Raw genomic sequence first — 25,632 nt, forward strand, 5'->3', positions numbered from 1 at the left:
GGAGGGCGGAGCGGGGCTAATGTGGACCTCATCCCCAGAAGACAGGGAGTGGGCAGAAAGATCGCGTTTCCTCCGCCCATCTTCTCCGTTACGCAGCCGGTAACGTAATTTCTCTTTAAACGACCATTAAAGCGCGGCAGGGAGAGAACCGGGAAAAGGGGATGAGGAGGATCGTTTCAGCTGGTGTGTGTATGTGTATGAGCTCTCTCTTATTGCCATCTCGCACACCCCTCCTCTCTCCCGCAGACGCACTCGCACACGAAAACTCTGAGGGAGAATATGTACAGTTGTATATCGCGGCCCATCATTACAAGCACACAACTGCCTCCCATCCTCACCACATAAAAAAGGAAAAGGAGGCATCCGCAGATGAGTACTTCCCTATTTGTGCGCGTGGACACTGTGTGCCCTTGTTTTCCGACGCCACTGCTTTTCCCGTGCTGTGATGCGAGGGGTAAGCGTGTGTGGGGAGGGTTCTCGGAGAAATGAGGGAAAGATGGGAGGGTGTGCGTTGGAATCGGCGGGACGATCATCTTCAGGCTGTCACTTTCCTCTTCCCCCTTTTTCGTCGCTCGCGCTGCTCACTGCGCTGGGAGCACTGCTGTCACTAGCACGGGGCTATCTCTGCTCGCGCCTTGCACGTGCGATGGAATCTGGCTGTCCTACACGCTTCTTTTTTTGTTGCGTTCTCCTCCACCTCCTTCGTGTTTCTTTGGGTGTCCTTATGCACACGTGCATATTATCCTCCCACACACATGCATACATACACACACCCACACATCCACGTGTGTGCATCACCGCATCCGTACACACCGATGTAACGAATTACTCCACAAAAGTTTTTTTTTGCTTTCTGTTCTCGTCTTCCCCGCGTTTTTCCGTCAAACATGGGCCATCTCGACCAGTGGCGTTCTCGTCAGAAGATCGGCATGGGCAAGGGTGCCCGCTGCTGCGTCATCTGCTCCAACCAGAAGGCGCTGATCCGCAAGTACGAGCTGAACGTGTGCCGTCAGTGCTTCCGTGAAAACGCCGAGCACATCGGTTTCACCAAGCTGCGCTGAGGAGCCTGGGTGGCGAGAGGGAAAGAGCCGAGGCTTCTTCTGCAAAGATGAGGCTTAGTGGCTGTGGGATGGTGAGGCCAGCATGGGAGGAGATAGAGCGATCAGGGTAGTCTGTGCGCGCTGTAAAGGCAGCAGGTGTGCAGATGCACCTGCTTCACGCTTGCACAGGCATGCACGTGTCCGTGTCCGTCTCTCCCTCCCTTTGCCTTCCCGCTTTCGGTGAGCGCCATCTCGCCATGGAGCTCATCTTGAGTCATCTACGCGAACAACGGACAAGCTCACCAACCTCCGCGAGTTCCTCTGCCAATATTTTCTTTGCTGTTACTGTCATCGCCTTGTGTTTCTCCATGTGTGTGCGTGTGTATATACGTACGCATGTGTGCTCGGTGATCAGCGAGGCTAGACATCAAGTGGATAAACAGGTTGGTTGGCGCGCCGGGGGTGGGAGACAGGGAAGGTGCGAAGGCTGAGGGCGACTTCTTCTCCCTTTTCTCTCGGCGCTCCCTCTCTCCTTTCCTGTGTGCCCACTGTCCGTCTTCGATCGCTTCTTCTACGTCACCCCCGACCGGACGGCCTGCGGCGCCCATGCGTAGACGATTTCAAAGGGCAGCATCATTTTCAGTATTTCCCCCCCCCCCCCCAAAAGAAAAAAAACGAAAGAGGCACGTCGCGCCGCTCAGCGGGCGTAGCAAGGCAACGCGCGATGCACCCGGCAAAACGTGGTAGAGATTGGGAACGCACCGGCACTGTCGTCACCGATAACGATGCTGCTTGGCGCGCGCCACTTCTTCTACGTTCGAGAACCCTCGCCGCGTGTGCCGTTGTGTCACAGATCTACAGACACACTCATGCCGCTCATGGACATGCGCACTCCCCCACGGGTGCTCTCCTCATCGCATGGCGCTGATAGGGCGAGGGAATGGGTGAGTTTGGGCGCGAGTGCATCACGAACGCGCGGCGCTGCTTGAAGTGGTGGGTCTGGGCGCTTTCAACGGTGGTGCACGCTCTTCAGCGAGTCGCAGTCTGCAACTCCATGCATGCGGTTGTCTGCTGTTGTTGTCCTCTGATTTAACTACCCCTTTTTTTTCTCACTCTCCCGCGACCTTCTCACTTCCTTTTTGCTGCATGAACGCTCGACGACCTCGTCGCTCCCTCTCCCTCTCACGGCTTCTCGTGCCTCACCTCCTTTGCCCACGGACGCTCACAACTGCTATCATTGCCATGGCTTGCTGCTGCTGTCCGAGTGCAACTGCAGTCTTGCGTCTCCCAACCCCCTTATACACCAAGAAAAGCACCAAAAACAGCGAAACATACCCTCCTCCTCAAAGGAAGAACCACTTGATAGACTTCCCTTCGGTCTCTCAAATACGCGTCGACAAATTCACACACTGCATTCATCTACGTGCGCCCGTTCTCCGGACACCTCTCTCTCCCCCTGATCGACCACCAACGCACGCATCAACGTATTCGCGAAAGCAGCAGCGCGATCGTGTCCCACGCGCGCTGTCTCTCTCCTCCCTTTTTGTTCTTTGGCGTTGTCGCCTTTATTTATTTGTCGGTTGGTTTCTCTCACCGATTTTTTGTCGTGGAAGACGAGTCCACGGAGCGCATCACTGTGTTATCTGCGAACGCGGCTATTGAGTCCTACGTGCCACGCACAGTCACGCGGCACGCACATATACACACACGCACATATACACACACGCACAAGGCAGACGCGCGCGCGTACGCTCTCCAGCTCAAAATACGAAGAACAAGCAAAGACGGCACCTCTGACTGGGCACGTGTGGCGACCACGCGTATTCATACAAAAGGCAAGCAAGCCAACCGCCCTTCCTTCCTCCCTCCAAAACAAGTTTGTTTCTTTCCTTTATTTACATCTGCGTGCTGTACTGTGCCGCTGCGCTCGTGTTGTCGTTTTTGTTTGTTCAGGCCCCTGATTGCTATCATTCATCCCACCTTTCACTCTGTCACACGCCGCTCCTCCCTACTCGTGTGACCCCTCGTTTTTCATTTGTTTTTCTTTGCGTCCACGCCCGCCCGCCACCACACCTCTTCCCCCTTTTCTTGTTACAGTGAAGACGAGACACGCTCTTTGTAGCGTTTATTCAAGCAAACACGCTCTCCCTTGTTGATCACGTCTGTTCCCATCGCACTGCAACTCTCTCCCTCGTCCTTTTTTTTCTTGCTTTTGTCTTTTCCTGTTTTGCCAGCTCTCGGCTCGAGCCGTCCCCTCCCCTCTACATCGCGACCCCTCAGATCCTTGATCTACACCACACACGCACACCCGCCCATATACTTCTTTTGTTTTATTTTTCCACCATGAGCGCTGCGCCGTCCGACGTAGCTGAACAGCATTTCGACCCCGCACCTGCCAATAATGTTGCCCCGCTAGCGAACGCCGCTCAGCAGGAGGAATCTGCGACGAACAAGTTTCACTCCGGCAGCACTGGTAACGGCAAAGTGCTGCCAGGGAACTCAACCACCAAGAAGCGTCTCTTGCGGAAAAACAGGAGCGTGGCGACTGTAGAGGCTGCCAAAAAGTGCAAGGAGGAGGACAAAAAGCTTGCGGACGAAATCGCGAAGGCTCGCGAGGCCGAGGCTCGAGCAGCAAAGGAGAAGGCGAAGCGGATTCGTGAGGCCGAGGCCGAAAGTCGCAAGAAGCGAGACCAAAAGGATGTGCGTATTCAGAAGGACGTAGCGGAGGAGCGGAAGCAGAGGGAGGAGCTGCAGCGCCAGCGCGAGGAGGAGGAGAAGCAGCGCATCGAGATGGTGCGCAAGCAGCGTGAGGAGGCTCAAAAGAAGCGCGAGGAGATCCAGAAGCAGCGCGAGGAGGAGATCAAGCGCCGCAAGGCTGAGATCGAGGCAGAGAGGCAGAAGCTGAAGGAGCTGCAGGAGGAGCACGAGAGGGAGCAGGAGGAGGCCCGCCAGCGTCGCGTCGCGGAGGAGAAGGAGGCACAGAAGAAGGCCGAGAAGAAGGCCGAGGAGGCCGAAGACGAGCTTGCTGCGACGCGCCGGCAGAGGAAGGGGGAGTTGGAGGAGCTGCAGCGCCAGCGCGAGAAGGAGGAGAAGCAGCGCATCGAGATGGTGCGCAAGCAGCGTGAGGAGGCTCAAAAGAAGCGCGAGGAGATCCAGAAGCAGCGCGAGGAGGAGATCAAGCGCCGCAAGGCTGAGATCGAGGCAGAGAGGCAGAAGCTGAAGGAGCTGCAGGAGGAGCACGAGAGGGAGCAGGAGGAGGCCCGCCAGCGTCGCGTCGCGGAGGAGAAGGAGGCACAGAAGAAGGCCGAGAAGAAGGCCGAGGAGGCCGAAGACGAGCTTGCTGCGACGCGCCGGCAGAGGAAGGGGGAGTTGGAGGAGCTGCAGCGCCAGCGCGAGGAGGAGGAGAAGCAGCGCATCGAGATGGTGCGCAAGCAGCGTGAGGAGGCTCAAAAGAAGCGCGAGGAGATCCAGAAGCAGCGCGAGGAGGAGATCAAGCGCCGCAAGGCTGAGATCGAGGCAGAGAGGCAGAAGCTGAAGGAGCTGCAGGAGGAGCACGAGAGGGAGCAGGAGGAGGCCCGCCAGCGTCGCGTCGCGGAGGAGAAGGAGGCACAGAAGAAGGCCGAGAAGAAGGCCGAGGAGGCCGAAGACGAGCTTGCTGCGACGCGCCGGCAGAGGAAGGGGGAGTTGGAGGAGCTGCAGCGCCAGCGCGAGGAGGAGGAGAAGCAGCGCATCGAGATGGTGCGCAAGCAGCGTGAGGAGGCTCAAAAGAAGCGCGAGGAGATCCAGAAGCAGCGCGAGGAGGAGATCAAGCGCCGCAAGGCTGAGATCGAGGCAGAGAGGCAGAAGCTGAAGGAGCTGCAGGAGGAGCACGAGAGGGAGCAGGAGGAGGCCCGCCAGCGTCGCGTCGCGGAGGAGAAGGAGGCACAGAAGAAGGCCGAGAAGAAGGCCGAGGAGGCCGAAGACGAGCTTGCTGCGACGCGCCGGCAGAGGAAGGGGGAGTTGGAGGAGCTGCAGCGCCAGCGCGAGGAGGAGGAGAAGCAGCGCATCGAGATGGTGCGCAAGCAGCGTGAGGAGGCCCAGAGGAAGAGGGAGAAACTGAAGGAGAGGGACATCAAGGAAGCGGAGGAGATCAAGCGCCAGCGAAAGGAAGAGCTGGCGGAGCTGCAGAAGAGGCGGGAGAGGGAGCAGGAGGTGCAGCGCAAGAAGGTCGAGGAGCTTCGCACGAAGGGCAAGAAGGACTCGAAAAAGGAGCAGATTCTAAAGGAGAAGAGGAGGACTGCTGCTGCGGAGCGAGAGCGCCTGGAGGAGCAGCGCAGGAAGCAGAAGGAAGAGGAGGAAAAGGAGCTAGAAGCGAAGCACAAAAGGGTGATGGAGCAGCTAGAAAAGAACTACAACATCGTTGACGAGGAGGAGTACGAGCGGGAACGGGAGAAGGCGAGACAGATGAGGGAAGAGCAGGAGAAGGCAGCTGCCGTGGCCCTCGGACTTGCGTAGACGACGATATTGAGCGAACGAAACTTTGTCATACGCGCGTGCACGGCCGGAGGGAAGGGGTGATCTGCTCCTCTCCGTGCGTGCTGGGGACTTCTCTCGGCGTTGCTCAGCACTTTCCCTCGCTGCTTTGTCTGTTGCACATGCACACGCACAAGCACACATTCCGTCCTGTTTTTTTTTCGTTCTTTGCCCGCTTCACTACTACCGCCTTTGCATCTCTGTGCGCGCTTGTGTTTGTGCTTGATGTCAGCGTTGCACCCTCCTCCCCCTCCTTCTCTGGCCATTGCGCGAAGCCATGTAGACTCTAGCTGTGCCTGATGGTGGTGATGATATTGTGCGACCTTGTCCTTCCTTTTCCCCCTTTGTTCGCCTTGCCTCCACCGCTATGCTCGCCTTCTTGTTTTTCCCTTTTAGCGTGCTGAGGTGCGTGTGCGTATGTGTGCGTGTGCTTCTCTTGGCACTGGGGGATCGCTTCTTTTTTTTTGTCCTTGACGGCATCGCCTAGCGTTGGCTGCCGTGCACGCCATCTCCCCTCCTCCCTCCTCCCCAACGTGTTCTCTTTCTTTTCTTCTGTGTTGCTGTGAATATGTTTTCGGCTTTATGGATAACCCCTTTTTTCATGACTTGTACGCTAGCTGACCAGTGACTGTGTCCTCTTCCGCGCATGCACGTCGGACTCTCTATCTGTGGTGACTGTACCCTCTAGTGTGTGTTGTAGGCCTTATTCCTGGCCCGTTGCTGCTTTTTCATAGGTGAAGAAGGGGTCTTTTCGCTGCGCGGCGCTGTGTTCTCATTCTGGCTGGGTGATGTCTGTGATGTGATGTGGCGTCTCTCTCCATCTCTTTTGTGTGTGCACGGCTAGGCGAATCCCGATAGAAAGTGTGTGCTGCTGCACTCGTTGTGTCTCTCTCTGTACATGTATTCCTTAGGCCTCTTTCTTTCACCCATTCCCCCTCTGTGTTTGGTGTCCCACACCTGGTCTCTCTCCCTTCTCTAGGCTTTAGTCGTCCTGTGCGTTGCCTCAGGACATCGCCTTTATTTTTCTGCTTATTTTTCTGTAGCAAGCTCTTCTCTTTCTCTCTCTCGCTCGTCCCCTTCCTCTGTCTTTCGTACGTTGGCTCTCTCTCTCTCTTATCTGTGACGTTGTCTGTCTGTCTGTTTCTCCCACTACACATACACATCCCCGAATATGCGTGAGTGCGCTATCGAGATGCACTCTCTTCGATTTTTTTGCTTCGTGGCTTCTCTCTCTCTCTCCTCGCTCCTCCCTTCTCCATCCTCTCTCGCTTTCATGCAGGTCATATGTGCGCGTCGAAGCGACGAGGGCGAAAAGGGAGCCATGGATTCTGCAGGAGTTCCATTGGGGGAGGGCGGGGAGGACTTTGCATGTGGCCTGTGCGCATGTACGTACATATGTATGGATGCGTATCTCCTCCTCTCTGCCATATATCATCGCGCCAATCGAGCGTGCGTTGTATCTTTTTCTCGGCTCTCTTTTCTGTATCCATGGACGTCTTCAAGCTCTGTCTTTGTGTGTTCAGTGTGGTCTTCGTCTCTTTGTGTGTCTCTCCGTGTTCGAGGACACGTGTGTGTGTGTGTGTGCCTGCCTCCCCCCAGCCACACGTCCTTTTTCCCTCAGAGAGAGAGGGAGGGAGGTTCGCTCGCTCCCTCCTTGAATTACCTTGTGCTTCTATATATCTTCACCTGTTCGGTTTCGGTTCTCTTCTCAGGCCAGCCACCATCTCGACCTTGCTTCTGCTTATCAACCCTTCATCGTCGTTGCCTTCGTCGTCGCTTACTCCAGAAAATGGAGAACCAACCCCTTTCCCTTGTTGATCCGATGAACCAAGCACATGGAGTGAGAGGGCACCAAAAAGAAAGCAACGTAGACCAACCATACAGCACAGACCCCGGAGTCAGAGGCGAGGAGGGAAACCTGGCCGATGCAACGGCTTTGTGTCCGCACACGCGCAGAGACACAGGCGTAAGCGCTTCGTCTCGCAGTCTGCATCTCTCCCTCTCTCCATCTCCTTCCTTGGTGGACTGAAAAGGGGGAGGGGGAAGGTGTGCATTGCATGCTTAAGTCGCACCAGCTCAAAACTCTGTAATCTGTCTCCTCTGTGGACTCTTTAGCGCCGCTGTGCGTTTGACGCATGCGTGAAAGAGTAGGGATGGGACGAGGAGGAGCTGGACAGAGATGGCCAAGGCTGCTAGGGCGATGGACATCATGTATGTTTCTCTCTCCCCTCCTCTTCCCCCACTGGCCATGTCCCGCTGGTTGTCCGTTACCGCTTCTTCTTTTCATTTTCCTCACGTTGGCTGTTCCTTTCGGGCGTGGCCTTTGAGCTTCAGAGCACACGTACCCGTAGAGGAGAGCACGAGCGGGCAAGAGAGGCTCAGCCTCCTTTACACACACACACACACACACGAACAAACACAGCTCCACACCTTCTTGACGTTTTTTGGTTACCGTCTTCTCATCCCCTCCCTCCCCCCAACTACGTTAATCGCCACCACAGCACCTCACCGCAGGCGAAGAGTGCTCTGTTTCGTTGTGTTTGTTTTCTTCACCCCGGTTGTCACACCTCTCCTCCCATCCAGTGGATTCAGGAAGGTGGCAGCGGAGGTGTTACGGCCTTCGTACGACACTGTCGGGAGAGCGCATTCACAAAACACGCGAAGCGGCGAAGAACGTACGTGTCTCTTCCCGTCGAAGAGTTCGCAAGTGTGTTGGTGTAGAGAAGCCTCAGTTGCCCATTGAATTCAAATGACATCATTATGACCACGGTATGCTACCTCATATTTGTATGCGGGACGCTGCAGCGTGGCGAGAACAACTACCCGTACTGGCTGGCCGATGAGGCCGAGGCCGTCTTCGTCGCCCGTGCTCGCACCGTTAGTCGTTACCCCTTCTTCGTAAACCTTCTCCCCGACCACCCCGGGTGCTTGCCATGTGTGCTGGACCTCCCTGACTGTAACGTGCCGGGATGCGCGCAGGTCGAGGGTGAAGTCTTTTCCGTCTCGGCGAAGATGAAGGCGTGGCTTGATGTACTGGAGGACATCTCCGGCGGGACGCACGTGTCTGTGCCCACGCTGGTGGAGTTGTGCGAGGCACCGAGCGCGTCATTTCGGGCCCGCGGCGGAACCACCGCGGCGTCCCTCAAGTGGCCAGCGGCGGTGGACGGGGAGGCGGTGACCGTGGCGGCTGCCTTGTACTTCCGTGCCAAGGGGTACCCGGACGACTGGTCATCACCGACCCCCCGCAGCAGCTCCCGTCTCGTTTCCAAGTTCTCAGCTGCCAGCATGTTGCGCCTCTATGGCGACCGCTTCAACGGGGGCGTGCCGGCGCATCTCAGGGCGGACGGGAACTATGCTAAGGCAACGGCCATGCAGACGGAGCTGAATGCGCTCCCTGAGGCGCACTGGCCGCCCTCTACCATTGCCTACTACGCTGCCGCCGCCAAGGCCCGTATGGCTCAGTCAGATGGGGAGCACGTGAGTGCCACGCCGCCGCCCATTCCGTGCTACGGCGCCCCACTCTTTCCCAAACCGATGATTCTCTTCATCATCGACGGTATCGGCGACAATACGTACTGCGAGCTGGGCGGGCGCACACCGCTGGAGGTGGTGGCGGGCGTGCCGGCTGTGTCGCAGCGTGCACCTTCTCCTGCCACCGAGCCTCCAACAGCACAATCGTTGAGTGTGATGGAGGGGGTGCTCGCAGACAGTGCGAATGCTGCGTTGCGCGAGACGCTCAACGAGCATGTTACCCCTGGCATCAACGTCGTGAGCCGGCACGGCGTTAGCGGCCTCATGGATCCCTACATGGCCGGCAAGAGCTGCGGCAGCGACACGGCCCACCTCAGCATATTCGGGTACCCCCCTACCATGTACTACCGTGGTCGTGGCGCCTACGAGGCACTGGGGGCAGGGCTGGAGCTGGAGGAGGAAGACGTTGCCTTCAAGTGCAACTTCTCTACCTTCGCAGACCGAACGGAGGAGCTGTGTGGCGATGAGGACCCCGCGATGGAGGCGACGGCCTTGTCGTTGGCATCCTCTGCAGACCAGTATGTTACCCACCGCCGGTGTGACCGCGACTTCACGGTCGAGGGCCCGGTGCTCTGCAACGACCTCAACGGCACGAAAGTGGCGGCCGATCTGCATGGCATCCCGTTCGACTACCCTCACACCATCAAGATGCAGTACGCTACGGAGCACCGCTGTGGGGTAGCGCTAAGCGGGGCACGGCGAGTCGTGCGCGCGGATGGGTCGACAGAGTTGCTAGGCATGCTGTCAGACAAGATCACGGGTACAGATCCACTCATGGACAGGCGACTGCTTCTGCACTGCAAGCCGACGGTAGAGAAGGGCCACCCCGAGTACGCCGCTGCCGTCTACACGTGCCGGCTTGTGGAGGCTGCTTCAGCTGCCTTGACGCGCAGACTCAAGGTGCACCCGGTGAACGAAGCTAGGCGCCAACACAACCGCGCCGTCGCTGCGAGAATCGCGAATGAATCAGGTCGGGGCGGATCAGAGACCATGACGCGCAAGAACTTGGCCAATCTCCTCCTGTTCCGCGGTGCTGCCAAGAAGGGGTGGGTGCCGACGTTCGCGGTGCGCCACGGCCTTCACGGGCTGATCCTAGCGCCAACCTGCATTATCAAAGGTCTGGGCATCTGCTGCGGGCTGCGCGGTGAGGTGTGCCGCGCATGCGACCCTACTGGGCAAGAGTCTCTCCGTGGCGCCACAGGTGACTATCACTCGGATCTCATAGTCAAGGTGAGGGCCGTGCTGCACGCGCTGCGAATCGAGTGCCCATCATCGCACGAGGCCGCGGTGACTGCTGCCGTGCAATCGAAGGCTATGACAGCGCCACAGGCGGGGCGCATAATCGATCCGCACTACAACTTTGTGGTGGTGCACGTCAAGGGGGTCGACAACGCCGGGCACGACAAGAGCCTGCAGCTCAAGCTGGAGATGCTTCGGCGGTCTGGGTGGGCAATGGAGGCGCTGTGGAGGGAGCTGCCTGCGGGGGCCACCATGGCCGTCATCGCGGATCATTCCACTCCGCTGGGAATCGGTGACCACTGCTGTGAGCCGGTGCCGGTTTCGGTGGCAGTGAAGCGGACGACCTCCGAGGGTGCCCTTTCCGCCTGCCCGGCCGACGGCGTCGAGTACTACAGCGAGGTGAAGGCCGCGTCCGGTGGTTTGGGGCGTTTCCGCGGCGAAGATCTGATCCCTCTCATGAAGCGCGTGCACCATAGCTATCACTACGTCTGATGCGCCACGGAGCGACAGAGAGGGGAGTGAATGTGAAGAACGCCGCGCATGGCTGATGGGCACCGGCGAAGAGGGCGATTTCGTCTCTCTTCGTGCGTCTCTCTTTCTCTCTCTGTGTATGTGCGTGCGTATGAGCGGCGTCTGTTTTTCGCTCTCTCGTTATCTGCTGCCTTGTGAGCGCTGTTGTGGTGCGTGCGAGGGGTGTGGGTGTGGCCAAGCGTGGCTGCTGCTGTCGTGCTGCATCATCTCCACTACGCTCATCACTCGTGTGTGTGTGTGTGAAACAGTGCATGCACAATCGACCAGACAAGCACGTTAAGCACACACACGCACGCACGCACACACACACACACACAAACAGACACTCACGCTAATGACAGCCGGTTGCACTAGACAACACTGCGGGGCTGCATGCCATGTATGGTTACCCTCTCCTCCACACCCATCCGCCCTCTGCACTGTCGTTGTGGTGGCTGAAGGTGCGGTGCAGTGCGAGTCTGGACTGCGATCTGATCGAGGATGAGGTGATGATGGGGGGGGGGATGGGAACGAATTAGGTATTTCATCTCCTTTGTGCGTCTCTCTTCTGTTTTTGCTCTTCGCTTTCTAACCCGCCCGCTTCTGCTCCCCTCATCACTCTTCTGCTCTCCTCGGCCCACGAACACGAACACACACTCATAAACGCCTGGTCGCTGTCGTCGACTTCCCTGTACCTCTTCTATTCATGCGCACATTCGCACTTTTTCCCTTGGCGCCTCAATGTGTGCGCATCATCGACGATGAACTTCAGCAGTCTTCGTTGCGCAAGCAGCCGTCACCCAAGGCGAAGCTTGCCGTTGCCATTTCCTGGGCCCACAACCCCCTCCGCCCCATCCCCCCAGCCATCTCTGTACTCTCTTGTGCTACCCTTCACTCATTCTTTCTATTATTATTGTTTCGCCCTCTCTTCTGCTGCTGCTGACGTCAGGCTACACGACGACACCAATCACAGGCACACGCGGATACACGCCAAGCGTACTCGCCATTCTGCTGTAACCTCCCATAAACAGGAGGAGTCCTGTGTCTTTCTGTGTACTTCAGGGATCGGTGCGCGGTATTGCTGCGCATCGTCCCCCCCCCCCCTCCCCCTCTTCCTCCGCCTCCTCCCCCCCACACTCGCTCATTCCCTCTCACACCTTTTTCCCCTCTCGCTCTGCTTGCCACGCGACTCCCTTTTTGCTTTGTGGTTTTTAAGATATAACGCATATCTTAGAACTTCCCTGTGGCCGTGCCGACGTCGCTTCTCTTGCCTACTCCGTCCCCACCCTCCGTCTTTCCTCTTTCCGGCCTACACCATTTCTTGGGCAATCACAGTCATCTTCGGCTTCGCTAGCTGTTAGCGGTGCACCGGGGAGTCTGACTTTCTTCACGCGGACTTGCCCCCGCCTGCGGCACCGTTGCCGACGCATTCGCACTTCCCTTCGGTCTTGTTTCTTCAAAGGTGGCGTCGCGTACCGGCATTCCCCCTCGTCCGCACGACGCCCACACTGCCAGTGCGGACACCCACCTGCTTCAGCACATCGCCAATGTAAACACGTTAGCCGGTCAGTCATGCAGAAAGGCTGCGCCGTCGCTTGCACCGGCGCAACTTGCTCCTCCGTTGTCGGCTCCTACTCTGCATGATGGCGTATTGGCAGGACAGGTCCTGAGTGCAGCCGAGGGCAGGAAAGCACTTGACGGCGTCGTCCGCAACAGCTCTCATGTCCAACCTCCACAACCCGCTTCATCTTCCTCCGCTGGCATGATCTCGAAGGGCGGCAACAGCGGTTTAGGTGGCGGCAGTGGGGTGAACCCGCGCTTGGTGGCAAAGGTGTCGGGTGTGCAACGGGCAACGGCGTTCCTCAGCGCCATCAACCCGACGGAGCTGCGCCCTCACCCTCTGCGCGGTGTCGCTCGATCCATCACCGAGGACAGCAGCGGCAGCGACAGTAGCTCCAGCTCCAATCCCGACAGCCTTGGCGGCAGTTTCAACAACGCCGAGACGAAGGAGGAAAGAGCAGTGCTAGATGGAATCTCGCGTGCGCTGGGCACGGGTGTCGATGGGTGCGATACTCTGCGGAATTTCACGATACGCGTTCCGAGCTCCAGTGCTCTTGAAGCGCCCGCTAACACGCACGTCGGCGGCCTTGCTAGCGGCGCCACACAAAGTACGTCTGCACCAACGGTTGCTACCACCATAAGCAGCAGCGATCCCGACGCCACAGCGGCTACAGACGCCGCTGCCGCTGGTCGCCCTCATTTCTCTAGCACAATCCCTCGTGTGCCAGCCGGCAAGGCTGTCTCTCAGCTCACGCCGCAGCAGCTCCAGCACCGACGCCGCCAACCCTTCGCCGCCGACTTTTCTCTTCGATACCGCCGGCAGGAGAACTTCCTCAAGTCGCTCGACGCTAGCATGAAGCCTGTCAAGCGGCATCGTCGTCACAACAGCAGTAGTAGTAGCAGCAGCAGCAGCAGTTCTTCTTCCTCCAGCCGCAGCCGCAGTGAGATTCAGCGCAGTGCGGCCTCACCGGTGAACACCAGCGGCGCTACCGCGGCTGGCGGTCTTGGCGCGGGTGCTGGTGGCGCTAGGCAGGATGCCGGGGCTTCCGCTGCGAACGGCGGCCTCACCGCCGCTGGTGGAGATGTTTCCGGCACCACGTTAAACGGTGGCGCCACCGGCGCTGGCGGGGAGTTGAATTTGCTGCCGTCGCAAGGACACCGGCACCGCGTCAGCTGCAACAACGGGGGCAAGCCGCCACTGCAGGTCCACGAGCTTGTGAAGAGGGAGGGCCAGCGGGTGCGGCTGCGGTGGATTTACGGTGACTTTCAGCAGCGCCGCTCATCCTCGTCGTCGTCTTCGCCTTCTTCGAGCAGCCGTTCTTCTGGCCCGCGGCAGAGCCGTGGGAAGCGGAGCCCCAAGTACGGCCCAGGCGGCGGCGGCGGCGGCGGCGACGGGGGGGTTGCTGTGGGAAAAGCGTCACTGACGACATATGGCAGAGGCTCGGTTTCTGGCGCCCTCGAGACGGAGTGGAGTGGAACACCGCAGCACCTGTCCAGCACGAGTCACACGCTTGTGCGGTCGTTGTCTTTGTCCTCCTCCTCTTCGTCGTCGTCTTCTGACGGCAGCTCGCGTCCTCGCCGCACTCGAAGCAAGGAGCGGCGGCAACGGCAGTGGTGGGCGCAGTCGGCTGCCACGCCGATGTCGCTCTGCACCATCTTGACAAAGTTCGAACCACGCGTGACGTCGCTATGGAAGGAGGACCAAGTGATCCAGCCGTACCGCGGGGAGTCCAACGCGAGCAGCAGCAGGTCCAGCTCATCCTCCAAAAAGCGCTCGTCCTCGTCCTCGTCCTCGTCCTCGTCCTCGTCCTCGTCGTCCTCCCTTTCGCACACGTGGGACCTCACCAACGTCGATGACGAGTATCAAGATTTTGTGGTGAATGGCCAGTACCTCGCTGGTAATTACGCGGACCGCCGGCACGTGGCCGAGATGACCAGCGTGGTCGTTAGCTCTAGCTCTTCAGACTCGGGCCTCAGAACACACTCGCTGTACTCGTCATCTTCCTCAAAGACGCACTCCGACAGCAGCACACACAGCCGCCGTGGCAGCAGCAACCGTACGCAAAGCCACTCCTCCTCTTCTTACGGCAGCAGCCGCGGCTCCAGTCGACGCAGCCGCTGCAGCAGCCGGAGCAGTCGCGGCAGCTCACGCAGCTCCTCCAACGCGCGCCACCGCCGCCGCCACCACAACCGCGGCAGAGGAGGCATCATCAGCGGCGAGGGTGATATTCGAAGCTACCGCAAGGTCCTCGCGCGGCAACAGTGCCGCAACAACCCTGCCTTCTCGAACGCGTACTTCCTCGACACGGGCAACATCACCGGTGGCGAGCGCCGCCGCAAGATGATCTCTCTCCCCTCCTACCGCGTCTCGATGATCTCGTTTGTGGACAAGAAGATCCTCAAGAAGGACCTCAATCACAACTTCTATATTCAGCACCCCGAGCTCGAGGTGCGCGACATCAAACTGACGCACCTCCGCAAGATTAAGCACGAGTTGCTGGTCTACGCGCTGGAGGACAATTCCCTGCTGGACCTGACCACCACGGCGTATGCGTACTGGTACTTTGAGCGACTCGTGGTGCAGGGCATGGTGGGCAAGCATAACCGCAAGGAGATCATGGCGGCATGCGTACTGCTCGCCATCAAGTTCCTGGAAACGGGCGACCTCATGAAGAAGATTGCCTACTTCAAGAACCGGTGGCGCCGCTTTCACAACGTTTCTGGCGTGCACGTCGGAAATGTCAACGCGATGCTCGGCGGCGGCGGCGCTAAGGGGGTGGAGGAGGATGACGAGGAGGTGGTGCACGTGAATTGGAAGAAGGTGGAGGAGCAGGAGTTCCCGGTGTACGTTGGGCTCGACTTTACACTGTTGCCCGACGGGGACGGGCAGGTGATCAAGACGCACATTGAACGCTTGCTACAGCTCATCAATGTGACCTCGCAGGAGTACTATAGCAAGAAGTTCGTGTCACCTGCGTACTTGAACCACTACAACTGCTACAGCAACCTCTACTACTAGTACACGTTTGATGTGTGCCTTGCAGGAGCGCCTCTTCATGCCAGTTGTTGGTCGTCATGTAATGATGTGTGTGTGTGTGGCTGTGTTGCGTGGCTGTGGTGCTGCACACATGAAGGAGAGGAATACGCCTCCTCCTCCCCTTTGTTTTTGCTCCCCCCTCTCTGCCTCTCTCTCTGTACACATGTGGTATGCGTGCATGTGTGTCTGTGTGTACGTGTGTGTGTGTTTGGGGACGTATGGGTATATGTGCATCCTTCGTTTCTCTTTTGTTGCAATGCTCGAGTAGGAAGGTGGCGTCTGACCATGCCGCTCGCGCATGATCTTCCTGCATTCCTGCGCCTCTCCTCTCTCCGCCCCAGAGCGTCCTTCTCTCTGCCTCACCTCTCTGCATTTTCGACGCTTCTCTCATCGTTTTTGGGTTGGCATTGCGGAAGGCTTTCGCGTCTCTCTCCCCTCCCCTTCGCCTGTGTGCTGCATCCGTGTGCTGCGGTTGCAGCATGCATCCGCGCAACGCACTTCCTCACACGCGCACACAGGCGAAGGGGAGGGGAGAGAGAGGGGACGGGGGAGGGGGCACCAGCGATTTTTGTGATAAGCGCTACAGCGGGAGGCGGTTGACGACGCGAGCGCCGGTGCTTCTGTTGTGGCCGTCAGTGGCATCGAGGCCTGTGCTGTGTTTTGTCCGCGCCCCCTTCGCTCTGTCTGCCCTGCGGCTTTCGTGAGGAAAGTGGTGGGCGGAGGCGGACAAAGGTGGTTGCTCGTAATGGAGTAGGAGACCGATAGACAGGCAAGCAACAACCCGTGCCATCGCGATGGCGCTTCTCCGTAGACTTGTTTGGGGAGGCGCATCCCTCCATCTCGCGGGAGGGTGTGCTCGAAGAGGGGAACCGGAGGGGGGGGGAAGGCGGTGCGTGTGTGCGTGCTGAATCATCTCCTTCCCTCCCTATTCTGTGGCAGTGCCGTCGGATACTGCCCGCCCGCCTGCGCGTATCTGCGCGTGCCTGTGAATTCGCCTTTGTCCCGTGCTTTATTTGCTCATGCTTCTCGCCTCGTTATCCTCCTCCTTTCTCTGGGTCTCATCATGGCGACGTCATGCTTGCGCTGGCACCCTCTCCTCCCTCTCCGTGGGCTTGGTTGTCAGTGGTGGCGTGCGAATAGCGAGGTTGGCGCCACTTCTAATTTCATTGCTGTTCATCATCACAACACTGCAGCTTTCCACCACGGTGGGGAACGTTCGACACGGATAGCGCTGCCAACTCATGTCTGCTGAGCAGCCGGCGAGTGAGCGAACCCCGCTGGTTCGGCGCGCATGGGAGCGGTGTGTAGCGCGTCTCCTTCCCCTCTCGCTTGCTGGCACACCGACGCTGTCGTCGCGAAGCCTTCGTGATGTGTCGGAGGGGCACTTCCGCCGCTTTATCTACGACCGCTACACGGAGCCGCAGCGGCACTACCACACCCTCGAGCATCTGGAGGAGATGCTGGGGCAGCTCGTCGCTTACGAAGCAGAGCATGGCTGGCACGGCGCGTACATGCCAGCAATGGTAGAGGCGCCAGTCTCGTCGTCGGCTCCGCCGTTGGAGCTGTTGACAGGCGCGGACAGAGTAGCGTACGAGTGGACTGGCACAGTGCTGCTTCTGTCTGTTCTCTTTCACGACGTTGTCTACGATCCAACTCGCGGCGACAACGAGGAGGCAAGTGCGGCGGTCGCCGCAGAGTTCCTCCAGGAAATGCAGCGTGAGAGCGATGTCGCCAGCAGCTCTTCATCGGCAGCAGCAGCGGCGGTGCGTGCTGCTGCACCGACCAGCGTGGCTGGCGCGTCTGCTCTGCCTTCCGCGAGTGGCGCCACGTGCACTGAGGATGATGCGAGTCCGCAGCACCCTCCCCCCTACTCCTCTGCCCCGCCGCTTCTCTGGGCCGACGCACAGGCGATTGAGTTTGTACGCAACTCTACGACAACGTACATACTGAAGACGAAGGAGCACCTCGCGGTTGAGCCGAAGCAGCCGCTGCACCTGCCAGCCTCTCCTGCAGAGGCTTCCACGTCAGCAGAGCGGGGGGTAGCGAGTGCTGTCGTGCAGCAGAGCCGCGACGACCCGCTGCATGTGTTTCTGGATCTGGACCTCGCTATTCTCGGACACCCGGACGCCGACACGTATCGCCACCGCTACGCCGACAACATCCAGCGCGAGTACAGCCACTATTCCCGCGCCGACTTCTTGAAGGGACGTGCTGGCTTCCTGAGCGGCTTTGCGCAGCACCCGCAGTGGTACAAGACACCGTACTTCTTCTACCGACTTGAGGCGCACGCTCGACACAATGCAGCGCAGGAGGTGAAGGCGTTGACCGCCGAACTGGCAGATATGCAGGTGGCATCCTGACGCTGCACCAATTTTGGCGTACCGCGAGGACACTGAAACAGAGAAAAGGGGGAGGGGGAAGCCGAATCGTGGTGTGACGCGGCATCGGCGTTAGCGTACGTGTTAATATGTCGGCCCCAAGTCGCTGCACGTGCGGCGGCCCTTCACAAGGAACGCTGAGTTGCACGAATCAACCTAGATCCCCCTCCCGCTCCTCTTCATTGTCCTTCTCTCTCGCAAGGCATCCTTCCTCCCCTCACCAACGCCGCGAGCAGTGACCAGTGCATGACCACCGGCAAGCACATTGTGGCTACTCTTTTTCTTCTTGTTCTATGGACTCTCGCCCGCTTGCACGTTAGACACACGCATACACAAAAAGGTTGTGCACGTACACGCAAGACCTCTAGCGTGTGCGTTGCGCGGTGCATCTGCACTATGGCAAGGACGTGCTTTGGACAGTGAATGCTGACGGCTGACTCTCGCTCGCTCCTCCTTACCTCCTTGCCTTCCCGCACCAGCAAGCGAGTGGGCAGTCCGTCTCTGCGGGCATAGCGGTGCGACGAGATCGGGGGCATGGCCGCGTTTTGCTTTTCCTTGTCCAGTGGAAGCGGTGTCACGATTCTGGCGGTCAGTGCTGGCCCTGGTTTTCGGTTTCTCTGCGAATGACACCTTCTCTCTCGTTGTTTCCACTCTCCGTGTCCCCAGAGGTAGTCCTGCCCACCCGAACCCCCCCCCCCTCCCCCCACCGCTTCATGTTTCCACCCGGTGAGGCAGGAATCTGGGAGAGCAGGCGGCCCTGCCCTCTCGTCCGCGCACACCAAGCACAGTCGTGCACGCGTATCGATGTCCTTGTACACAAACAAAAGACTTGCTCTATTCCTGCCGGTGCGGCCTCTGTGTAAGCAGCGCGGTCCCCCCCCCCTCCACACACACACACACACACCACCCCAGTAGTCCGGTCGATGGAGGAGAACATTCGGACTCGCCTCCCGACTTCGGTGTAGCTCTTTCTCCCTCCCCCTCCCTCCCCCTTCGCCTGCACCGGAAACGGAAGGGAGGCATCCGCATACGCACGCGCAGCATATCGGAGAAGCGCCAGCGAATACGCATGGCTTTACTTTCCTTGTCTGTTGGTCCGAGTGCCGACACACGCACACATGCGCGCGCGCTGCTGTCACCCAACGGAGCACCCTCCTCCCTAACGCAGAACTGAACATTCCCCACCCCCCACCACGTGCGCGCAGGCTCAGGAATGAAAGGAGAGATGCTCCAGCGAACTGTCGCGTACACACCCATAGGCGAGAATATCGACTTAGTGCAGCCAACAAGACATCGCCGACGGGATGCAGCCTCAACAGGCCGATAGTGTGTGTTAAAGCATCTGCCTAATCCACGATCCGTGGTGTGCTCCTTCGCTGCCTCTCCGTACCCCTACCCCTGCGTCGCCTCACCAGTTTATTACTTTGCTTTCAGCTCTTCTCTCGCTCTCTCCGATGACAACGCGGGGTGGGGGGGGGCACATGCCTCTGTGCGTCGTGTCTCTGGGCCCAGTGCCCACTCTCTCTCTGTGGGGAAGCCAAGCAGCCCCTACTCCTGCCACTGCACAACCACCTCTGGTGGTGACAGGGTCAGGCGCGCATGACGTAGGGAGGTCAGAGCGATGTATCACTGCCGATGTCCGCAGTGTCCGGTCCTGGAGGGCGTGGCTGTGGGGCGACCTGCGGGGCGGGGGTGGGTACGGTTCGAGGCAGAAGCCATGCACCGATGACTGGGTCTGGGCATGGCAGCACCTCGTGTGCCTACGGCTGCCTCGCGCCGCGCGACGGGGCCTGTGACCGGCCGGGCAGAGATGCGCTTAGCTCTTGCTGTGTGGCGGCATGGACACGCTGAACAGAGAAAACGAAATTGTCACGAACACTCTTCGCTCTCTTCATTGGTGGGCTTTGTTTGCCGTTTTTGTCGTGGCCACTGGCCTGCCGTGTGCTGCCGGCGAGGAGGGGAGGAGAGCTTTCTCATTCTCCGTTCCCTGCTCGGCGTGTGTCCTCTTTACGCATTTCGATGGAGGACGGCTCGGGCTCTGCTGCTGCTGCTGCTGCCGAGGTAAACCACAACGTGAGGAGTCGACTAAGCAAGGATGCATTTTCGTTTCGTTTCCCCTTTTACCGTCTCCCCCTCCTTTGTGCTGACTATCGCTTTCGCTCGCTCGCTACCTCACCCCACCGCTATCTGGGTACGCATATAACCACTGAAAGAGATAGGCATCTCCCCCACACCACCTCGACCTCCTTCGACGCTGCAGCAGCCCAACACGAAGCTGCTTTTGCAAGTGCACTGTCTTGTAGGGACTTCAGCAAGAACGCATTACTCCTCCCCACTGTCATCAGCTGTCAGCACCATCACTCGAGGACGTGAAGGTCCAGCGGGACACTCCCACCTCTCTTGTTCGTCTTGTTAGCTCTTGCTTCCGTCTCCAGTGCCCCCCCTGGCTTCGCTCGGCTTTATATCAGCACAGCCGTCTTCCGTCTTTTGTGTGTCTTGTTTACACGTACCGGCGCACATACATCGCGAACACGAGCACGCTCAAGCGTTGAACAGTACCCCCCCCTTTCTCTTCCCACCTGTTGGTGCCATCTCCTCTCGCTCCCTCTCTCTTGCTTCCCTCTTTCGCTTCTTCTTTTCTCCTTGGCTGCTGTTCCTGAATTCGTGCTTCTCCGAGTTGCCCTTGTATCCTAGTGCCTCCTTTTGTTTTCCCTCTCCACGCTGCAGTCGGCGTTCTCATCGTCGCTCCCGTCAGCGAGGGGTGCCTTGCGATCGGCAGCGTAGTGCTAGCGATCATCTCTCTCTTTCTTCGTTCTCGAACCAGCACGAAGGGGGGCGGGGGTTGTATACCCGCGCACGGACAGGGCACAAGCGCGAAGGCGGCGACACACACGCCCACATCCAGGTGCAGCGGATCAGAGTTTTTTTTGCTTTTCGTGTTCACTTTGGTGGTCGCTCTGCAGTGAAGCGACAGCTCAGCCGACGCGAAAATAGCGAGTGCGTATCTGTGTGCCTGTGTCTCGCTGTGCAGGCTGCAGCGGCGGCCTTTCACCTGGGGAAAAGAGCGTGCACTTCACCAGCTAAACCGTGTAGCGAAGAAAGCACAAGCATACAACAGCAAGGCAAAGATATCATCAGGGATGTCGAGCGTCGCTCTCGGCGCGTCGCGCGTGTTGGAGCGGACCGACAGCGTCGACAAGCTCATCAAACTCATGGCTGGCGCCTTCACCTTCTTGAGCACGACGAACTCTCTAAAGCAAGAGCAGTATGCCAACTCGGCTAGACACCTCGCCGATGTACGCTCTGTTCTGCGCCTGAGCCGACTTTTCGGCCTCACGTTCAAGATGCAGTCCCTCGTTGAAGTGTTCGCGGCACAGGGCTTCGCGTGGACGGAGCAAAAGAAGTTCTTGGAATTCTTCAAGACCATCTGCGACTTTCTCTATGCTGCGGGTGACCACGCCCTGCTCGTCGCCCGTGAAGGGCTGCTGGGCAAGGACGTCGACGTGGCGCATCTGCGAAAGTGCACTTTGGCAATGCAGCTTTTCGGTCATTTCTTGGGTACAGTGCTCCACTTATTCGAGCTGCTTGACGCCGCTCGAAAGCTTCATTATGACCCGCCGGCGGCGGTGCGAGCGTGCAAGATCGCTACCATCAGAGCGACGCGCGAGGCGGTAGACACGGCTGTGACTCTGTCCATCTGCAACTGCGCGGGCAGCGCGTGCCGGCTGAGTCCGCGTGCCAGCGGCACCTTGAGATGCTTCTCTGGTGCACTTTCCCTTTATCTGAATTTGCAGGCGAACACCTAATGCCCCGCCGCCGTTGCCGCCACACCGCCGTGGCCAATACCAAAGCGTGCATATTTCGGGCGCGTCTGCATTTTTAGTCCCCCTTCTTAGGCCTTGTATTGTTCACTTCATCTTCCCTTCTGTAGGACGTCTCTCTGTTCCATTTCTTTTCTTGTATGCGCCCCCTCACTACCGCCTCCCACGCTCTCTCTCTCTCGCTCTGTGTGTATGTGTGTGTGTGTGTGTGCACACTTTCGCGTCTTCGACTTGTCCCTTTGTTTTTCTCACTCTCTCTGCCCCCTCCCCACCTCACCGCCTGTCTATGCGCTTCCCTCCCTGTTGTTCTGTATGCGTAGGTGTATACGTGGTACACCTCGAGTGCCACGGCGTGGCGCACATAGCAGCGTTTTCGTTTTTTCGCTTGGTAGAAGATGCGCAAACGGCGTTCACGACCACTGAAACAGCGCGACATCGGCGCGCACGCAGTCCCCTTTGCCAATAGCGAAATCCGGCACCCGCACGTCAGTTCTGGCTCTCTTTCCTCCTCTTCCCATGACCCGATGGTGGAGCTGCAACCAGCTTCTCTTTTCGCCTTCTGGGAGGCGGGGGTCATGCCTACTCCCTCAGTCTTCATGCTTTATCCTTCATTGCCTACCCCTTTGTTTGCTGCCGTCTACCTCACTTTCTTCCGACACACACACACACACACATACACACACACATACACACACACATACACACACACATACACGTGCCGTTCATCTCTTCTTGCACCTCACAATCTGCGCCTTCTTCTTTCAGCTGTTCACTGAACTAGAAGCATCTGGCGAATACCCTCCCCCCTCAACATACACACCGTACCACCCCCTTCTCTCCCCCTCCACCTCCAAAAAAAAAATATATATTTCTCCTCTGTGCCTTCGCCCATCTCATCATTTATCATGAGCGACTTCGAGAAGCTGATAAAACTCCTCGGCCAGACGGATGGCCGCGACAAGATCTACAAGCTCCTCGCTGGTCTCTTCAAGATTCTGGCGGCCGTCGCGGCTAGCAGCCAGGACTCGCGTGCTAAAGCGTACGTCGCGATCGGCAACTCCATCGGCAGCGCCCGCTCCCTGATGCGCATGGGAAAGTTCGTGAGTGATGTGCCGAAGATGCAGAAGATCGCCGACGGCGTCGTGGCGAGGGGCTTCGCTGGCACGGAGTGCAAGAAGTTTATCGAGTTTCTCCGCATCATCGGCAACTCTCTCTACATCATGGGCGATAACGCTGCGTTCATGGCCAAGCACAAGCTGGTCCCGGCGGACGCCAAGTGCATCGTGAAGTACGCAAAGACCGCTCAATTCTGGGGCTTTTTCCTTGCCGCTGTGCTGGACCTCATCGCCCTTCGTGCTGCCCTGCAGAAGCGTGTGTCTGATGTGTCCACGAGCAAGAAGGAAGCCAAGGCTGCCGTCATCAGCCTCACTAAGGATGCCTCAGATGTGCTTGTGACGATGGCCGCCGTCGGCTACCTGAAGAGCTTGTGGAGCCCATCCCCAATCACCGCTGGCGCCCTCACCTGCGTGTCCGGCGGTGTGGCCACGTACCTCAACTGGAGCAAGATCAAGTAGAGTGCGCTGCAGGAGTCGGCGAGCGGCGGAGAGAGATACAAATATGCTATCGGGGAAAAACGCACAAGGAGCGAGGCGAAGACAGAGAGGGAGCTGTTGAAAGCAGCCGCGAGACGGTGGGAGGGTGTGTGGTGACGCATGGCCGAGAGAGGGAGGAAGGAAAATGGAAGAAACCAGTGTAGAGGCAGAAAGCCCAGGTGTGTTGCACTGGCAGCATACACACACTCACACACACACACACAGTTGCGTTCTTGCACAACTCGCTCATGCCAGAAGGCAACTGTTCCTGTGTTTGCGTATGTTGTCACCCATAAACCACCCCCTTCTCATCTCATGCCCCCCTCCTCTTCCACTCTTTCCCTCCCTGCTTCCTTCGTGCCCGTTTGCCCTGTGTTGTCCACCACCTCGATGCTCCCCGTCTCCGTGCGTCATTCTTTTCGTCTTGGGCTCTTGTATATGCGAATGAGTACGCGTGTCTGTGTGTGTGCGCGTTTTTCTCTTTACTTTTTTTATATCTCGTGCTTGAGCCTCACCCCGCCGCGACGCCAGGCGCTTCGTCTCCCCTCTTCCCTTCCGCTCCTCCCCACCCCTCCCCACCCCTCTCGCTCTCTCTCAGCGATTTTTTCCGAACACCTTTTTCGTCCTCTTCGCTTTCACACATTGCACTTCTCCCTAAGTCTTCCTCGTCCATCCCTTGCGCCGTGTACGTGCCCAGGCACCACGCCATCTCTTTTTTCGCCTGTGTATGTGTGTGTGTCCGTCTCTGCATTAGCGAGTGTGGGTAAGGGGGGGGGGGTGCCGATGTGTGGCGCCTCTGCGCAGGGCGAAAAGACGCGGTGGAGTCCGGCAAAGACAGACGTGCGGTGGGACCTGCTTCACATACATACTTTATCTCGCCCACTGCCCATGTGCATCTGGCCGGAGGCGAATGTGGAAATGCAGAGAGAGAAGCAGCGTTAATGGCCGTTGTGTTGGGTGTCAAAGCCTGACAGGAAGGCGAGAGAAGCCAGGCCGGGAGGAGAGGGAGGGGGCTGGGCGAAGAAAGTCGAAGGGAGCGGGAGGATACACACAAAGACGGGATGACATACTCGAGGTGCGTTTTGGCGAGACGACCAAGAAGGAACGTGACCATGGCTGTATTCAGTCATCCATATACGCCACAAAAAGTAGGTCACATGACACTTCCACCCACCCGCGTGATACACGCACGTCCATTGCCCTCTTTCCACCCCCCTGTGCGTGTCTCATGCGGATGGTGAAGGTGGCTATGATGTGCGTGTCTGTGTTTGTATGCGCCTATGCGCGTGGTGCTATCTCAGGCACATACCACCCACGCACACTCGAGTGTTGGTGCTTTAAATGACAACGGTGAAGGTGCGCGCCACTTCCTCAAAAGATGTGAAATCGACGCAAAAAAAAACAAAGTCGAATGAGCAGGGGATAAAACATTAGTGAGTTGATCGTTGTTGTTACCTGATGATGTCTGCGCTTGCGCTTCAACCCCCCTGCCTTCCGCCCTGACCTTCGCCCTTTTCTACCCAACTTACACACACTCCTTGCTCGTTCTCTCCCTCTTTCTCACTGATCGACTTCTTTTTCTCTCTGTTTTCGCTATCTATATGTCTCTCTCTCTCTAGAAACGTCTAGGGGCACTGTCAACGGCAACAAACAATATATATATATATATGTAAGTCGAGTGTCTGCGTGCGTGCTTCGGCGGATATGCCTCGTCATTGACGTATGCGCGTGCGCGTGTGTGCCATGCCATGAACCCGTTTTGCTCTCTCTATATATCTGTCGATTTCTTTGTGCTTGTGCGTCGTTGTCTCTGTGAGGTTGGGCGTCTCGTCTCTCTCTCTTGTCTCTCTCCCTCCTTGTTCGTTTTCTTTTTTCGTACACATCTACGTGTTGCGCCTCTCCCTTCCACGCTTCATCTCCCTCCATCCCTGTCCTTTCCACGTCTCCCTTGCTTTGTGTCTCCATCTCCACACCCCGCCATGCGCCTCTCTCTCTCTCATGCGCATGTGTGTGCGTTGCTGTTCGCTCTTCATGTTCCCTTGCCTATCTCTTCCTACACGAAGGGTCTGCTGGTGTTTCAGTCGCTTGTTATGCACTGGCCTCGTGCTTCGCCTCTCCCTGTGTCGGTGTAGGCGGTCACTGACCTGGGTATGCGCAGAGAAGGAGGTTTTCGTTTACGCGCACACGCTTCCGTTGGCGCGGCGACCGCAGCAATACACAGGCGCAGAGGGCTGACACACATCAATCAGGATTCAACAAAAAACCTGAAGGGGCGAAAAGAACTGGCAAAAAGAAGGGTGTTGAGCTACTCACCCACCCACACAAACATGGAAAGTGCGCGCGTGTGTGGGTGTGGAGGGGGAGGGGAAGGAGGGGGGAGGAGGATGCAGAAAAAAAGAACATAGAGAGGGA

General features: G+C 58.2%; 7 protein-coding genes across 7 annotated transcripts; all 7 read left to right on the plus strand.

The window, feature by feature from the left end:
* Positions 1 to 887: 887 nt before the first annotated feature.
* Positions 888 to 1,061, plus strand: LMJF_28_2205 (putative ribosomal protein S29; the record flags this gene model as incomplete). Its single annotated transcript, XM_001684452.1, has 1 exon — positions 888 to 1,061. The coding sequence occupies one exon, from the start codon at positions 888 to 890 to the stop codon at positions 1,059 to 1,061; it is 174 nt and encodes a 57-aa protein (XP_001684504.1).
* A 2,322-nt stretch (positions 1,062 to 3,383) lies between these two features.
* Positions 3,384 to 5,534, plus strand: LMJF_28_2210 (putative glycoprotein 96-92; the record flags this gene model as incomplete). Its single annotated transcript, XM_001684453.1, has 1 exon — positions 3,384 to 5,534. One exon carries the CDS (start codon positions 3,384 to 3,386, stop codon positions 5,532 to 5,534), a length of 2,151 nt encoding a protein of 716 aa, XP_001684505.1.
* Positions 5,535 to 8,312: 2,778 nt separating this feature from the next.
* LMJF_28_2220 (2,3-bisphosphoglycerate-independent phosphoglycerate mutase-like) lies at positions 8,313 to 10,814 on the plus strand (the record flags this gene model as incomplete). Its single annotated transcript, XM_001684454.1, has 1 exon — positions 8,313 to 10,814. The coding sequence occupies one exon, from the start codon at positions 8,313 to 8,315 to the stop codon at positions 10,812 to 10,814; it is 2,502 nt and encodes an 833-aa protein (XP_001684506.1).
* A 1,780-nt stretch (positions 10,815 to 12,594) lies between these two features.
* LMJF_28_2230 (putative cyclin dependent kinase-binding protein) lies at positions 12,595 to 15,411 on the plus strand (the record flags this gene model as incomplete). Its single annotated transcript, XM_001684455.1, has 1 exon — positions 12,595 to 15,411. The coding sequence occupies one exon, from the start codon at positions 12,595 to 12,597 to the stop codon at positions 15,409 to 15,411; it is 2,817 nt and encodes a 938-aa protein (XP_001684507.1).
* A 1,475-nt stretch (positions 15,412 to 16,886) lies between these two features.
* LMJF_28_2240 (conserved hypothetical protein) lies at positions 16,887 to 17,789 on the plus strand (the record flags this gene model as incomplete). The annotated part of the gene is made up of 1 exon (XM_001684456.1): positions 16,887 to 17,789. One exon carries the CDS (start codon positions 16,887 to 16,889, stop codon positions 17,787 to 17,789), a length of 903 nt encoding a protein of 300 aa, XP_001684508.1.
* Positions 17,790 to 20,947: 3,158 nt separating this feature from the next.
* On the plus strand, positions 20,948 to 21,613 carry LMJF_28_2250 (glycosomal membrane protein-like protein; the record flags this gene model as incomplete). Its single annotated transcript, XM_001684457.1, has 1 exon — positions 20,948 to 21,613. One exon carries the CDS (start codon positions 20,948 to 20,950, stop codon positions 21,611 to 21,613), a length of 666 nt encoding a protein of 221 aa, XP_001684509.1.
* A 920-nt stretch (positions 21,614 to 22,533) lies between these two features.
* On the plus strand, positions 22,534 to 23,202 carry LMJF_28_2260 (putative glycosomal membrane protein; the record flags this gene model as incomplete). Its single annotated transcript, XM_001684458.1, has 1 exon — positions 22,534 to 23,202. The coding sequence occupies one exon, from the start codon at positions 22,534 to 22,536 to the stop codon at positions 23,200 to 23,202; it is 669 nt and encodes a 222-aa protein (XP_001684510.1).
* Positions 23,203 to 25,632: the final 2,430 nt, after the last annotated feature.

This window comes from Leishmania major, chromosome 28 (assembly GCF_000002725.2).
Source record: "Leishmania major strain Friedlin complete genome, chromosome 28".
NCBI lineage: Eukaryota > Euglenozoa > Kinetoplastea > Trypanosomatida > Trypanosomatidae > Leishmania > Leishmania major.